General features: G+C 38.1%; 1 protein-coding gene across 3 annotated transcripts in view; it reads right to left on the reverse strand.

The window, feature by feature from the left end:
- LOC137630572 (synaptic vesicle 2-related protein) overlaps positions 1–17,605 on the reverse strand; it is a 115,644-nt gene that overhangs the window by 26,937 nt on the left and 71,102 nt on the right. For all 3 annotated transcript variants that reach the window (XR_011041734.1, XM_068362105.1, XM_068362106.1), the window contains exons 9-10: positions 11,120–11,240; positions 1,976–2,157 (exon numbers count right to left, since the gene is read on the reverse strand). Coding sequence is in view for 2 of the 3 variants with exons in the window: in XM_068362105.1 (XP_068218206.1) it covers positions 1,976–2,157; positions 11,120–11,240 (303 nt within the window). In the remaining variant the exon portion in view is untranslated. The remainder of the gene's footprint in view (positions 1–1,975; positions 2,158–11,119; positions 11,241–17,605) is intronic.

Here is a 17,605-nt window from a genome sequence, read left to right on the forward strand (position 1 = left end):
GATTGCCAAACGGCGAACTTGGATCTCTGAATGGTAAGCCAGATGACTGCTTGGAGAGTGATGATCGAGAGCTGGTGAACTGCCAGTGACAATCACCCGATGGTGCAGACAACTGCTCTCAAAGAGGGAGAACAAGGAATGGACGAATCTAATTCCTGCTAGAGGAGTCCCCCGAAGGAGAGACCTAACAGGTGAAGGCAGACTCCAGCGGACTTGAAAAACAGCCAACATCTGGAACCCCTGTAAACAATCCTCACACAAGGAGGAACACTGCCAAACAGTGGATGGTGTAGGGACTTTTCTCTCGGAAAGGAAAATTCCATCACCTGGAGGCTAGAACTCCCCTCAACAAGTTATAGCTCAAGATGAAGGTTGAGATCAAGTGCTGCCTGAGAACGAAGTCAAAGCTTGTTCTCTGGGTTCCCCACCGAAGGGCGTCACAGAGCAGATGAAGGAAGTTCTTCCCACGGATGGGAAAAGACAACAAACTCCTGTTGCCACTGCAGGCAATTCCCCCCACATCCAGGAAAATTGTAAGTGGCGGGTGGAGGGAATTTGCCTCGAAAGGGAATATAGCAACACCTGGAGACGAACCTACAGGCGGAGCCCTTTTCTGCCTTTCAACGAGCTCTCGCTCACATTGAAGGTCGACATCAAGTGCTGACAGCGAACAAAGCTGAAGCTTGTTCCCAGGGTTCCCCCCCAAAGGAATTACCCAAAGAAGAGCAGGAATGGAAGAATCTAATTCATGCCACAGGAGTCCCCAGAAGGGGAAACCAAACAGATGAAGGGGAAAAGCGACAACCCCTTCGGAAGGGAAACTTCCAACACCTGGAGGCAAGCCTCTAGGCAGCAGTCTCTGCTTCCCTTCAACAAGCTCTATCTCAAATTGAAGGTTGACATCGAGTGTTGCCTAAGTAATAACCGAAACTTGTTCTCTGGGTTCACCACGAAGAAGTTCCCTGACGAAAGACAGGACAACGAATCCAATTCCTGCTATGTTGGAACCTTTGAAGGGGTGTTGCCGTTATCGGCAATTCTCCCCACAAACAGGAAGATTGTCGAACAATGGCAGGTGGAGGGGCTTTACCTTGGAAGGGAAAAAAACCAAAACCTGCAGTCAGATTCCCATGCAGCGCTCTTTGCTTCCCGTCAACAATCATTGTTCAAGCTGGAGGTCTGTGTGGAGCACTACTTGCGAAATGTGGCTGAAGCTCGTTTCTGGGGTCACCTCTAAGGGATCGCTACCAACTGGAAAGTTCGAAGGCACCCAGTCTATCCCTGGCCTTGTTCCTACGCCGTAGCATTAGAACAAAGCAGCAGAGGTGGAGTGTTACAGAAAACAGAAGCACTCTGAAGTGTGGAATAAGGAAAAAAAAAAAATAAGTCAACAGCTAGAAAAAACAGTGGAGAGGAGAAAAAGACATCTACTTTCACCAAGCCAGGAGTATAAAGTGACTAGACAACACAGGTGTGTGTGTGAGCAGGGTGGATGACTACTCCAGCTACCCTGCGAACTAGCGGTGGGGTAGTTCCACCTTACTTAAAGTCTTATGGCTAGTTTCAGCTTCACCGAAAGCATAATCCTTATTAAATAGCATAAGGTTTGTATGAGTGTCGGAGCAAATGGGAATTTTTCACTGGTTCAAATAGGCAGGTAAGTCACTGGTCTAGTTGAAGTATCTGATAATAATAACAGACATCAAAGTCACAAGAGACCATACAGAACAATGAATGAAAGGCCGAAAGCAGTGCAGTTTGGGTTGATGAAACACTGCAGAGACTGCAAAGAGAACTAAAAATTTTTACATCATTCCCAAATCCCCATGGGGCATTGTTTTCTACTTTTATCCTTTTTATTTGAAATTTGTACTCTTTCAAACAGCAGCCTAATTAAGCATTAAACTAAGTAAAATACATACAGTAGTTATATCTATTACATGATAACATATTAAAGAACCAATTATCATCTTACCAGGAAATTCTGCAAGTGTCGTCCATAAGAGATCTAAATAATCTTCAGAATTTAATGGACGGCAGTCGGCTGAACAAGTATAAACGCCCTCTGTGCCAGATATTGAGCATAAGTTGCCTTTTGCCTCAAATAATTCAGTAGTCATGAGAACAATACCATAATAGCAGAATGCACATGATGACCTGTCAAGAAATGCAATCGTGTAATTAATCCTTCAGTTATAAGAACTTAGGAAGTGTTATTTATACCATTGGTGGGACTGGGATAAGTGATATTTTACCTTGTATGCTGTCTGTGAAATAAACTACTGTATTCGTGCTATAGTACTCGTTCTATCTTGAAACTATAATTTATTGTAATCTACAAAGAAATTGATCAAAATGAAGTTGAAAATCTTAAAAGAAAAAAACACTTTAATATTATCACAATCTATTGTTCATAGGAAATCAAAATATTATTTCATCTAATATCCCCAAATAACAACTTGTTTCAATACCATTCCCCCTTCAAAAGGTCCACCTTCCCTCTCGTCAACCTCCCTTTAAAAATCCGAACTTCCTATCTAGGGCATACCTGACCTCAAGAACATCTTTGATTTTATCTATGGTTCCTTGCTGGTCTCTAACTAACAATATATTTTGAAAAAGTCTAATAAGCTTTGAGAAGACAAAAAATTTCTTACTTTCACTACATGTTCATTCACCTCCAAAGACTGTTAAAGTTTTCCATACAAATACATTTTCAGAAAAATCAAATCTAAGGATTCATCTGACATGGCAGAACACTTTAAAGACCCACAGAAATTAATATCTTCTAACATATGCTGATCAGGTCCATTAAGCTATCACAGTAAATCTATATTTTAATTAAAAAAAACATTAATATTCAGGAATTAATGAAACGTACCAAAATCAGAACAAATCTATACAATAGGAAATTCTATTATGCTACTTGATGTCTCATATAAGAAGAATATCATTTTATTGTAGCTTTCTATGTTACATAATCACAGTTTATAAGCTTAATTTTGAAAGCTTCTCCAAATTAGTGGTACCCAAATATAAAAAATTTTTAATATATATTTGTATTTTCCTTACTTTCTTCTAGATGAAAGACAGAGATGGTGATAAACGGAATATGCAATGGAAGATGAAATATCATTGGAAGGAGAAAGGATTAATGAGGTAGAATCATTTAAATATTTAGAAACTATGATCTCTATAAAGTCTTTATAATTAGAATTTAATGAAAGAGTAAAAAAAGCAATTCAAACAATGGCTAGGTTAAATAAAATTTGGAAATCAAATGGCCTTAAATTACACATAAAAATCAGGCTATATATATCAGTTAAGTGAGATCAGTGTTACTGTCTGGACATGAGTCATAGTATGACAATGAAAAAATATCCAACAGATTTAGTAGATTTGAGAACATAGCCCTCAGAAGAATATTGGGAGGTAAATGGCAGGACAAGATTAAAAATGAAACTATAAGAGAGATTACTCGAGTGCCATATGTGGATGAGATCATGGTGAGAGGTAGATGGAGATAGTTTGGATGTGCTCTAAGCACTCCCCAAGAGAGATTAGTTCACCAAACTTTCACCCGGGCACCACAAGGCACGAGAAGAGTTGGAAGGCCAAGACCTATATGGGTGAGGACTAAGAAGTGTGAAGTAGAAGACGAATGGAGAAGTATTGTTTAAAAGCTAAAGATAGAGATGACTAGCAAAATCTAACTGAGGCCCTTTGCATCAATAGGCATAGGAGATAATGATGATGATGATTTTTCTCACTAAAAAATCAGAGTCCTTTAATAGAAGTATTACTTCAATGAAGCAGGAACATCTGTCAAATATTTAATGAGGTAAACTTAACTGCCTGTCGGGTGGTTGGTAGCCAGAAGAGACTGGTGTCAAAAAGCACAAACTCTCGATGCTCCCAAGAGTGAACGGAATCTTTTATGAGGAGTGGAAGTTCATGTTGGATCCCTTCTAAGGGGAGTTACTCAAAGCGATCTGATCACTTATTATATCGCTCCCCCTCACGCCCCTTTGAGATCAGGACACCTGGCATCTCCTCAATTTTGGGGGACGAGAGTGAGGGAAAATGTGGATGAGGAGACTTCTTGGATGTCTACAATCCTTTCCTCCCCTACGGAGTAAAAACCAGGTTCAGTGTTCGGTCAGGATAGGTCTATCAGGTTCAGTGTTTGGTCTGGATAGGTCTCTCTCGAGAAGAAGGGAGAAATTAACTATCTGCTAAAGAAGGTGATGAATGCAAGAGTTGATGGGAGAAGTACAAGAGGAAGGCCAAGGTTTGGGTGGATGGATGGAGTGAAGAAAGCTCTGGGTGATAGGAGGATAGATGTGAGAGAGGCAAGAGAGCGTGCTAGAAATAGGAATGAATGGCGAGCGATTGTGATGCAGTTCCGGTAGGCCCTGCTGCTTCCTCCGGTGCCTTAGATGACCGCGGAGGTAGCAGCTGTAGGGGATTCAGCATTATGAAGCTTCATCTGTGGTCGATAACGGGGGAGGGTGGGCTGTGGCACCCTAGCAGTACCAGCCGAACTCGGTTGAGTCCCTTGTCAGGCTGGGAGGAACGTTGAGAGGAGAGGTCCCCTTTTTGTTTCATTTGTTTGATGTCGGCTAACCACCAAAATTGGGGGAAGTGCCTTGGTATATGTATGTATGTATGTATCTTCGTTGATCCTACTCCTTGAGGGAGAGGAGAGGAATCTTGAGCAAGGGAAAGTTCTCTAACTTCTTTTCCCATTGACATGGCCCCCAAAAAACGGAGAACCCGGTACAATCAATTCTTATTATACATGTGTTTAGTATTCTTGAATTTCATACAACGCATAAATATGAAATCTGACATCAAATTTTGTAACCACGAAATATTGCCAAATACTAGGAAGAGTAATGTTAAAGAGCAAAAGTCGCGTGAAACTCGGTACTAAAAATCACAAAGTAATATTGTACAGCTCAAAATATGAAATTTAGAGTTAGTTATTGGCAACAAATAATCAAAATGTAAAATTTAGAGTTGAAAATCACCAATGGGATAGAGCATAATGTTAAAAAGCTCAAGTCAAATCATGAAATTAAGCATTAGTAATTGGAAAATCACACTGCACATTATTAAAATAAAAAAGTAATACCAAAAATCATCAAGTGATATTAAAAACACATAAAATGTATAATTAAAAGCAGACAAATTTCTATTATGAAGTTTGTTTACATTGCGTTTACTTTTATGAGGCATAGTATACTTAGAGAGAGAGAGAGAGAGAGAATGTACTCAGCATATGACCGGGGTTGAACCTAAGTTTACACTATCAAAACAAATGTTGTCACTGCCAATCTTGTGAAGTGCAACCCAAAGATTTTCAACAATAAAATATGATTTCACCATATATCCTTCAAGTTCATTTATTTGAGAAATCAAATTACAATATAATAACGTCTTTACTCCATTACTTTTTGCCATCTTCTACAGTACTTCATTAAGTTAAATGAGTAAAAGAGAAGGATAAAAGTATTGTTAATTTGGTTTTCATCATTATGTAAATGCATACAGCCACAATAACAACTGAACAAAAATCTACTGTTCCACTCGGATCGGATAGCAGCTGTTTAGCTTGTACAGTGATACCTCGGTACTCGACCATAATCCGTTCGGGATTAGTGTTCGACCACCGATTTGTTCGAGTACCGAAACCTTTATTCCCATAGGAAATAATAGTATTTATTTTCATACGTTCCTACGCATTCCAAAATGGCCAAAATAATAATAAAACATGTACCTAAACAACAATAATTATTTAAATGTGTACGAAATTGGTTGGAAAGCCCTATAAAACAATTTTAAACCATTTACTGTACCTTTGAGCAGTGGTTTGATGGCATACAGGAATGGATGTGGAGAGGATGGAAGGGGGAGGTTACTGCTTGGAAGGAGAGTCCCCTTCCATGAAGTGGCTGGGTAGTTCTTCAGGGTTTTTTTTTTTTTCTCTGCAGTAAAAGGTCGGGCAAATCTCCTTCAGGGTTTTTTCTCTTCTGTCTCTCTTCTTTGGAGGGGAATCAGGGTGGGATGTAACAGCTCTCTTTTCTTTTATGAAAAACATGTCAATTGTCAGGTGCTTCTTTCTCTTCTGAACTATTCTTCTAAAGTGAGCATAACATTATCATTAAAGATGTTCACTGCCCTGTTTGCTACAGCTGTTTCTGGGTAATATTTTTCCACAAAAGCCTGCAACTCTCCCCACTTCCAACACATGTCATATATCACTGAACTCGGAACCTTCTCTCTTAAATCCTCATCTTCTGAGGATTCCAGCTCCCCAATCAAATCCTGCTGCTGTTGTTGCAGGTGCAACAATTCTTCAGCGGTCAACTCAGTAGAGTGGCTATCAACAAGTTCATCAATATCTTCCCTGTTGACCTCAAGCCCCATACTCCTGCCCATGCCAACAATTTCATCAACCACACCAGTGTCCTCAGAAATAACAGTAGCAGTGCTTGAACCAGCCTCTGATTGGAAACCCTCAAATTCCCTCTCTGTTACACATGATGGCCACAGCTTTCACCAGGCAGAGGTCAATGTCCTATAGGTCACACCACGCCAAGCTTGGTAAATCGATGTTCACACAGTTGAGTATGCTGAAGTGATCCTTCCAGAATTCCTTCAAGGTCAACTGTGTATCACTAGTCACCTCAAAACACTTTCGAAAAAAGGGCCTTGGTTTACAGTTTTTTAAACTTTGAAATTACCTGTTGGTCCATGGGCTGGAGTATGGGAGTAGTATTGGGGGGCAGGAATTTAATCTTGATAAAACTGTACTCTTCTTTTAAGTCTTCCTCTAGACCTGGAGGGTGTGCAGGAGCACTGTCCACCACCAGAAGACAGTTCAATGGCAAGTTCTTTTCAGTCAGGTATGCCTTAACCTGGGGGGCAAACACTTCATTGATTCACTCACTAAAGAATTGTCTTGTGACCCAAGATTTAGTGTTAGTGCGCCACATCTTTTCAAGATATTGTTTCTTTTGAAGACCCAGGGGTTGTCCGAATGGTAAACTAACAAGGGTTTAATCTTGCAATCGCCCCTGGCATTGGTGCACAGCAGCAACATCAGTCTATCTTTCATTGGCTTGTGACCTGGCATCTTCGTCTTGTCCTTGGTAATGTAGGATTGGCCGACATTTTCTTCCAAAATAACCCGGTCTCATCGCAATTGAAGATTTGCTGTGGGATAAAATTGTGTTCCTTAATGTATCGATCGAATTCGCCAACGTATTTTTCAGCCGCAACCTGATCCGAACTGGCTGCCTCCCGATGCCTAATCATACAGTGAATACCAGTTCTGTTCCTGAATTTCTTGAACCAGCCCCTGCTTGCTTTAAAAGTAAATGACGAATCACTTTCACTAGTACTGGCACTTTTATTCACTAATTCTTCAAACATGAAGAGCTTTCTCGCAAATGAAAGCTTCACTTATAGTTTCCCCAGCCAACTGCTTTTCTTTAACAAATATAAGGAGCAACTTTTCCATTATCTCAATTACTGTGGCCTTTACTTACTAATTGCTGTCACTCCCTGTGCAACATCATTGGCTTTCTTTATCACTTCCTTATTTTTCAAAAAGGTCGAAATGTTCGACTTCGCCATGCCATACTATAAGGCTAGATCAGACACTCGTACACCATTCTCGTATTTCGCAATAATTTCCTTCTTCAACTCGATCACTGTTCTCACTGTTTTCCTCTTTTCCTTCCCCTTATCACTAACTTTCTTGGGGCCCATTATTATTGGTAAAAAAGGACAATAAAACGCACTAAATCACAATAAATTCTCAACAAGTGTTGTCAAACTGACGATCTCTCTTGAAATGATGCTACCCCACTGGGCGAGAGTAGCCGAGATGGCCGCTCATCTCACTCGGCCATGCGTTCGGCTGTGTTCAAGTTGCTAATTTTTGTTCGAACACCGCAGCAAAAATTACTCAATTTTTTGGTCGAACGACGATTTGTACGAATTTAGAGTCGTCGTTCGTCTACCAAGGTATCACTGTATTTCAACCATTGTACGATCGTAAACAATTGCTCTTATTTACTATGGAGAAGAGATCCTTGAGGAAACAAGGCCGAATATAAAAAGTTGAAGCTGAAGGTAACAAACAATATTCATTTGCCTTTATTCTGTTTGGAATCGGGGAAAGCCGTGTCCTAAACCGGAGGTAACAAAAATTAATTTGTGGGCACTTATACATGTGCAAATTGTGTAATTAAACTTAAATGGTCAAATTTAGAGGATAACGTGGCAAAGCATCTAAAAATCGAGAAAATAGTTTTGTTACAACATGATATAATACGAGCTAAAAACTATAAATTACCATGTATCGGCAACATGGATGAAACTCTGGTAAACCTCTATATGCAATTAAACTGATCAGTAAATAAAATAGAGGATTATTTCAAATACAGTAAAACTATTTAGATTAGTATTTTAAATAACAAATGATACAGGTAGTCGTCGACTTACGACCGAGATAGGAACTGAGACTCGTTGTCTGTCGATCTAGGCGTATGGCGAACTTAAAAATCGAAGTTTCCGTAGATTTATTTTGATGCGTCATGATTCATCAATCATCTAAGTCATATTTTATCAATATTTTCTTACTGTGTATAATCATTTCATTTTCTTGTTTCATTGGATATCCTATGCTCTATTAAAGCACTCTTGTATTCTATTTTTCAATTTCGGAAGTATTTTAACAATCGACAATTACTAACTTTTTTGTTTACCTTTGATTGTGACCAGCTGATCTGAAGGTCCTGCTAGTGTATCGAGAGAATGCGTACTGTTTATATAATTTCTCAAGTTATTCAAAATATCATCATGATGAATATTACATAAGCACCAATATGCTACAGGATTTCATAGTTTTCATACAGTATGTTTATAGCCATTATCATAAATAATTATAAATCATGTTTGAGATGAAGTGTTTGAGGAGTATGACTGGTGCATCTCAAGTAGAAAGGGTCAGGAACAAAGTAGTGAGGGTGAGAACGGGTGTAAGAAATGAGGTAGCAATTAGAGTGGATATGAATGTATTGAGGTGGTTTGGCCATGTTGAGAGAATGGAAAATGGTTGTCTGCTAAAGAACATGATGAATGCAAGAGTTGATGGGAAAAGTACAAGAGGGAGGCCAAGGTTTGGGTGGATGGATGGAGTGAAGAAAGCAATAGGGGATTCAGCGTTATAAAGCTTCGTCTCTGGTGGATAACGGGGGAGGGTGGGCTGTGGCACCCTAGCAGTACCAACCGAACTTGGTTGAGTCCCTTGTCAGGCTGGGAGGAGCGTAGAGAGGAAAGGTTCCCTTTTTTTCATTTGTTTGTATCGGCTACCCCCCAAAATTGAGGGAAGTGCCTTGGTATATGTATGTATGTACACCTGGAATTTAAAACCAAAGCACATAAATGTTTTATTAAAGCGCAATTAACTATTAAAATAATCGTAATTTTCTAAAATGCAATGATGCTTCCGAAACGAACAACTCCCAAGGTCCTCGATAGTGACACGAGACACACTGAAAACGACTACCCTCCAGCAGCTGGAGGGGGGAGGAGACCAAGGCTAAGTCCTACAGAGGTAGCTGTGCACTCTTGCTGTGACCTTAACATCAACACCTCCAAAACACATTCCTTAGTGGGGGGGGGGGGGGAACCTGACAACCCCATGGATGGGCACAAGTGACGTAGAGCATCAAAAGAGCTAGACTCCCTTCAAGGGGAAGCTATGGGGTTTTCCTGATCAAAAGGTTGTCCCGGGGTTAAATGGATATCACTCTTGTCAGACTGGCCCCAGAGGAAGCCAAATAGGAAGAAACAGATGGGATAGTACTGTACTAGCCTCAGGAGAAAGCAGTCAAGATTTCTTTGACTTTAAGGATGACCCCTCCTTCCTCCTATGTTCATTGTACCACTCCCACTGGGAGGATAGCCACTCCCAACACTAAACGCAAGGAGAAACCTCCATGTAGCAGTGTCGTCTGCACACACGACAAAGTCGGTGGGGATCCACCTCCTTTGCTGACATAAGGGTACCGCAAGAGTGGCCTGATATGCCTGAATAACCCAGCATACTTGTAGTTTCTCAAGAACTAGCACACCTGATAAAGAAAAAGAGAAGGTAAAGTTAATATGGTTAATGAATTAGGTAAGTAATCTAAGAGAGAGAAAGGAGAACGTCTTGAGTTTGTGTGCAGGGTGGTTGGTACAGTAGATCCCCCACTAACTAGCAGAGGTTTGCTGACACCTCGCGTGAAAGTTTTCATGGATAAACCAGCTCAATACTGAATCATATCTCTTATGTAAAGAACAAACGTTTGTATTTGTGAAGGAACAAGTACAGTACCAATTATTCATCATGTTCAACCAGATTCTGTTCTTACACTAATTCTGAATGATGTTAGAATATTTCCCAAGAAGATAAATAGAGGGAATCCTCCTGAAAGATTAGATTTGTAAAGTTTTTTATACAATATCAAGTAAAGAGGGAGGAGACCATTATATAAGTGACTTCGACTTGCAAGGAATCACAAGTTATACATGAAGCTTATGTAAAATCATAGTGCTACGCATATTACGTGTACCATCACTGCATCCCTAAAAGTATGACATTAATTATGTAAGTGATTACACCTCAGTATTAGATTTTGTATAAACTACCTAATGAATAGTTTATGATCAGTAATAGGATAGGATTCTTTTATACATTTATACAGCACTCAATTCTCATTTATTCATATTCAATTGCTTATGCATTTTATTGTTTACGTGATGCCAGTCATTAGTGAGTCATTTAGCAGTAGCTATGTAGTAAAGAATCCTAGCAATAAAGCTTTCACAAGGTATAATGAAGTCTTTACTTCCATCAACAATAATTATTCAGCTACAAGATAAGAGATGGAATAAACAAAAATAATACCTTATCATTGCTTGTAGGCAGAGCAGAGCCACAGTTCCGATATCTATAACTACATTGCACAAAAAACACAATGCTGACACAAATAACAAGAACTTGGATGATTTACGGCTCTTTTAAGATGAAACGTGCAATTCTGAAAATAATGCTTACCATATGAACCACAAAAGCAGTGTTGTCCACTTGAGATCTTGCACAAGCAAATCTCTTATCCTTCCACGATTCATCTGAGCAACATCATCAACAATTAGCCTTCCTAACAACATAGGTTTTCCTAGAAAATAAATTAACAAATTAAAAACAGTAGTGAAAATTAATCCATAAAAGAAAGCTAATCAATTAAAAAATATATTAATATAATAAAATGATGTATTTTTCTCTTTATAAAATAATCGTTTGTAACTTAACACATACCAATTTTCAACATATAAAAGAACTGAAGCTACAGATACTTTTAGGGGTACTGTTCCTTGCACCTTTTATTGATGTCATTATCATGTTTGGTCTTAAACAAAATCTTCAACCATTTAAAATAACCACATTGTTCTCATAAAAAAATTCCTAGTAAACATGGAATAGTTGAAAAGACTAGTTTTGTACCAAAAAGTACTTGATTTTTTTTTTTTTTTTTAAATTAATGAAGAGAAAGACAGAATATATAGCCAATTAAGAGCCGAATATAACAATTCTGGAGGTAACTGCATATGTCTGAAGAAAGGCACACTCCTGGGAGCTACTTTCAGTAGATGACCTAATGTTAAAAGAATTTAAGGAATAAGTTTTAGATATTTAAAAATAGAAAAATTAGAAAGAAAAAAAAGAGGACTGAAGATTAGCGAAAGTAAAAAATGTAACAAATTTGAATTTTTCCTACCTACACAAACCCGAGTCCTTTAATTGGGATATGTCTTTAGCAGTGCTGGAAGTCATTAAATTGTTGGTTAACCATGAGGTGGCATGATGGAAAGACCATCCACCCACCTTTCACAGAAAGCACCTCTTGCCATTAAGATTAGGGCTGAGTTGTTGAGATGGGAACTCAATTTAAGGGGACCAGTCTCCAAGATTTTTCCTGATCATTTTTAGACTTCAATAAATTAGTTACTTGATGTACATGGATAAGAATTAAAGTATAATACGCCAAGGAATTTCATTTGATTACCTTGATAAATAACAGAAATATAGTTTTTTTCTTATGACATCATCCTATCTATGTTGTCTGCATTTGTAACTGACCGTTGTATCATTTGTTGTATGGTCATTTTGGTATATTCATAATAAATACTAAGTTTTCCCCATATGTCTGAAGCATGCAACTATATAGGAGAGTTACCAAACTTCAAAAAATTATGACACAACTTACTTGAGTGAGTTACCCCATAGATACTTGAGAGCAATTACATCACTTTTACTATCGAGAACACGGTCATTCTGCCACATTTTCACAAGTGTTTTGCCTTGTTATAAAATTCCAATAAACATGACAAAAGCAATAAATGTACAAAGTAGGAAGCTTCATTCAGCATGAAAATTTAGAACTGAACTCTGATGGTCATGGCATAATGGGTGAAGTATCAGCTTATTCACTGCCCGTGGGAGGAGAAGCCAGGAGCCATATTGCACAAATGAACAATGTAACAGATGGAACATATAACACAGCTGCAAGTAAACCACACGTGAGGTAACTTTAATGTTATTACTTTAATTTGTTTGAAAACCAAAATTGCATAACAAACCTTTGGACATGCCTATCTCCAAAACATGTTTGTCCATATATAAATTTATCAATCTCTATTATTTGTTATTTTATTCTAAAAATAAATATATTATCAGAGAGAGAAGAAAAAATATGATTTAATGTCATGATAGATTTTTGTTAAGAAGCAAATTTAATTTTTCATGAAATATTCTAGTTCTAAAATTTCTAATAAACAAAAACAAAATCTTTAGCACAAAATGTGCTACACGTCAATTTCATTGACGCATTATGAGCTGTCAAAGGACAACATCAATATCATTGATGCTTCTTTTTCAAAGTTTGTGGGATTCTCTCTCGGGCCTGCTGGGATTAGCTAAGTGTCTTAGATATATTCTTTAACCAATCAGCTTGCAGCTGGAGGAAAGAGTTACCAGATATTAAGATGTTTTACATAAAATAATAGGGAAAAGGTAATATCAACTTCAGGGAATGGGTGGAGCTATCGACATATGTTTATGTGTTAGCGGTAAGAATGTTTTTCATTTCCAACACATTTTATCATTACTGTATTTTCTGTTTTTATTCATTAGAATAGCCTTTCATGATGATGATATTGATTCTTCATCATATACTAGTGACTTTGACATTAACAATGGCATTGATTGTCACATATCAATTGATGAAAGTGACGAATGTCCAAATGCAATCGGTAAAATTTATGAGTACGAATGAATCTGCCTAAAAAAGGGATCTAAACAGGATGCATAAAACAAAATTGAAGTCTTAAAATATGTAGTATACAAATATAAATAGTTTTCATATATTTTTTACATATGGTTATTTTGTCTTGTTTCATTAGGTAGGTAATAATAGTATTGGTAGGAGTTTGAGTATGCAAATACTCACTTACAAATATACATACAGGTAGTCGCCGAATTACGACCGAGATAGGGACCAAGAGATGAGTCGCAAGTAGAGTTCACCGTATGTCGAACTAGAAAAGTGAAGTTTCCGTAATTTATTTTGATACGCTATGATTCGGCAATCATCTGGATCATATTTTGTCAATATTTTCTTACTGTCTATCATTATTCCATTTTCTTGTTTCATAGGATATCATATGCTCTATAAATGCATTTTTGTATTCTATTTATCAATTTTTGAAGCATTTTACAATCGAGTACTGAAAATTTTGTTTACCTTTGGTTATGATCAGCTGATCTGAAAGTGCCGCTACCTACCGTATCAATATAAGGCGTACATACGTATGGCATATTTTTTTTTATCATTTCTTAACTTGTTAGAAATATCTTCATGATGAATATTACATCAACGCCAATATGTTACAGGAAATCAGTTTTCATACAGTTCGTCTAATCATTAGGTATAATGCGAAATCGTTGTAGCTCTTTCTGTGCGTGTGTGTGTGTGTGCTCGCTCTCGCAATCGCATACGGGTAGTTCATTTTTAAAGCTTCATACATTATTCTAGTTAAATATTAAGCCTTTATATTTCATTAGACATTACTGTGTTTAATTGTGGTTTATTAAAGCACGTTATATTTTATTTTTCAATTTTTTGAGCATATCAATAATCAACAAATGCTTTTGATTTACTTTCGGTTGGCATCAGCTGATCTCAAGGTCACGCAGCCGTATTACTATTATGAGCACATATGTATACTGTAGTGCGAATAACACTAATTTATATAATTTTCTTGATACAGTGAACCCTCGCTACTTCGCGGTTCGACAATCGCGGATTCACCACTTCGCGGGGTTTTTCCATAACCCATATATATATATACATATCGCGGATTTTCCGGAAAATTCGAAAATACCGCGAAATCTGAAGACCCCCAAATACGATATTTTGTTACCTGTAATTCCATTAATACTGTAATTAGTAATATCTGCTCTTACTGATTGTTCATTGCATTACATATGATATATAATTCAGCACAGAAAGAAATAAAACACGAAAAGAGAATGTGATCATACGATAATTCAGTACGTAGTAAAATTAAATCGAACATGAAACGCAAATCAGATGCAGTCATACCATATTAGAATGGTGTGTACTGTAATGGATGTGCTTCTTTTCCATGAATCTTTTGTATGTATACGTACGTAGTACAGTACTGCATCCAATAATATTCTTTGTTGCAAAAATCACATTTCGAATAAGCGTACGAGAGAGAGAGAGAGAGAGAGAGAGAGAGAGAGAGAGAGAGAGAGAGAGAGAGAGAGAGAGAGGCGTAAAATAGCGTACGTAAAGTGTGTATTATTATTATTGTTATTATTATTATTATTGTTGTTGTTAATAAAATTATTATTGTTATTATTATTATCATTATTATTATTATTATTACTGTACAGTATTATTATCATTACAGTGAACCCTCGCTACTTCGCGGTTCGACCATCGCGGATTCACCACTTCGCGGATTTTTTCCATAACCCATATATATACAGTATATATATATATATATATATATATATATATATATATATATATATATATATATATATATATATATATATATATATATATATATATATATATATGTATGCATGTATTTATGTATATAAGTAGGTATGTATATGTGTATACATATAAATATATATATACATATATATATATATATATATATATATACACACACACACATATATATATATATATATATATATATATATATATATATATATATATATATATATATATATATATATCTAAAGTAGGAAGATGTGATGTAGTTCTAAGGGAAAAGTATGGGAAATATGTCTGGGTGATAAGCAAAGCTCTACCTCCAGTTTGTTTCTACATTATGATCAGAGATAAATGTAAACAAAACATTGGTGGTCATTTTTTATCGTGCTTTTTAGCATGTTTAGGAAATGCATGATATAAAATCACCTTTAATATTTGTGCCTGTTTCAGTTTAGGGTACTGTAGTACATGCATTAAGTGTTCTGTAAATTAAAGGGTAGTTTGTTAACAGTACTACGTACAAGGGAAGGTTTTAAAAGTCTGAATATACATGTTGAATAAATAGGTAAATATGGTGTCACTACTTCGCGGATTTTCACCTATCGCGGCCGCGACTGGAACCTATCTACCGCGATAAACGAGGGTTCACTGTATTTATTATTATTACGGTATTGTACTTAATCTACGTACGTTCAGTATGCGCGGGGCATCTTCTATGAGTAGGTAACCAACGCATCATAGTACTGTAAGACGGGTTGTGATTGGTTCAAGCGCTGATAAATGACGAATCAGAACTCAAGTTTTGTTATCTAGCCTGTGATTGGTGTTTTGCCCGCATCTTCTACCCGCAGCATCAAAGTTCTCGCGGGGCTGGATCGTTCACTCTCTGTTACCGCGTATCGCTGAGTAGACGTTCTTAAGTTTGTGAAGTTTAATCTGTGCTGTGTGCGACCTTTTTAAGTTGAACTTTTTGTTACAGTACTGTACGTAAATCCTACTGTAATGGCTCCCAAGCGTTCTGCTTCTCTTAAGGCTGGTAGTGAGCCTAAACGCCACCGAAGGATGATGACGATAGCTGAGAAGGTTACGCTTCTCGACATGTTAAAAGATGGTAGAAGTTACGCGGCCACCGGCCGCCATTTTGGCATCAACGAATCCACCGTTCGCTATATCAAAAAGGACGAGGCGAACATTAGAAAGACGGCTGCAATCACCTTTAGCAGATCAGCGAAGCGAGTCGTTACAACGCGTAATAAAACGATCGTACGCATGGAAGGTGCTTTAGCTGTGTGGATTGCCGACTGCCGGAAGAAGAACATAGCGTTGGATACGAACACCATCCAAACAAAGGCTTTGAGTTTATATGAGAATTTTGCTGCAAAGGAACCTAAGACGACGACGGCAACCATGCTGAAGATGATGATGATGCAGATGATCCTCAACCAGGGACATCCACTGATTCCCAGCCTCAGAAACGTTTTTCCGCAAGCAAAGGATGGTTCGCGAAGTTTCAGAAACGCTTCGCCCTGAAAAGCGTTTCCCTGCATGGGGAGTCTGCTTCCGCTGACACTGCCGCTGCTGAAACTTACGTGAACCAGACGTTCAAGAATATTATCGCCGAAGGTGGATACAAGCCGGAACAAGTCTTTAATATGGATGAGACTGGCTTGTTTTGGAAGAGAATGCCGTCGCGAACTTTCCTGTTCAAAGAGGAAGCCAAAGCCTCTGGCTTTAAGGCATTCAAGGATCGCGTTACCCTCGTGATGTGTGGCAATGCTGCTGGATTTTTGTTAAAGCCGGGGCTTATTTATAAGTCGAAAAATCCTCGCGCTTTGAAAAATAAAAATAAGAATCTCCTTCCCGTGTACTGGATGCATAATAAAAAAGCATGGATTACGAAGATGCTGACCTCCAACTGGTTCCACCAGTGTTTTATCCCGCAAGTCAGTAAATATCTCTTTGAGAAGGGCTTGCCATTCAAGATCCTTCTCCTTATGGATAACGCTGGTGGACACGCAACTGACCTGTCGCATGAGGGCATTCAGGTTGAGTTCCTGCCACCCAACACCACGTCATTAATTCAACCGATGGACCAGGGGGTTATCAGGGCGTTCAAGGCCCTCTACACGAAGAATACCTTGGCGGACCTCGTTGCGTGTGGATGCTGCCCAAGATGACGAGGATGAAGATTTCAACTTGAAGGCGTACTGGCGGCAGTACACCATAGCCACGTGCCTGCAGAATATTCAGAAAGCACTTCAAGAGATGAAACCTGCAACCGTGAATGCGAGCTGGAAGAAGTTGTGGCCCGATATTGTTTACGACGACAAGGGATTTACTCCGTCGGAAATCCAACACTCTGCAATACGGAAATCTGTGCAGTTGGCTGCCATAATTGGAGGTGACGGGTTTGGCGACATGACGACTGAAGACGTCGACGAGTTGTT

Source organism: Palaemon carinicauda, chromosome 38 (genome assembly GCF_036898095.1).
Source record: "Palaemon carinicauda isolate YSFRI2023 chromosome 38, ASM3689809v2, whole genome shotgun sequence".
In the NCBI taxonomy this organism is placed as follows: Eukaryota; Metazoa; Arthropoda; class Malacostraca; order Decapoda; family Palaemonidae; genus Palaemon; species Palaemon carinicauda.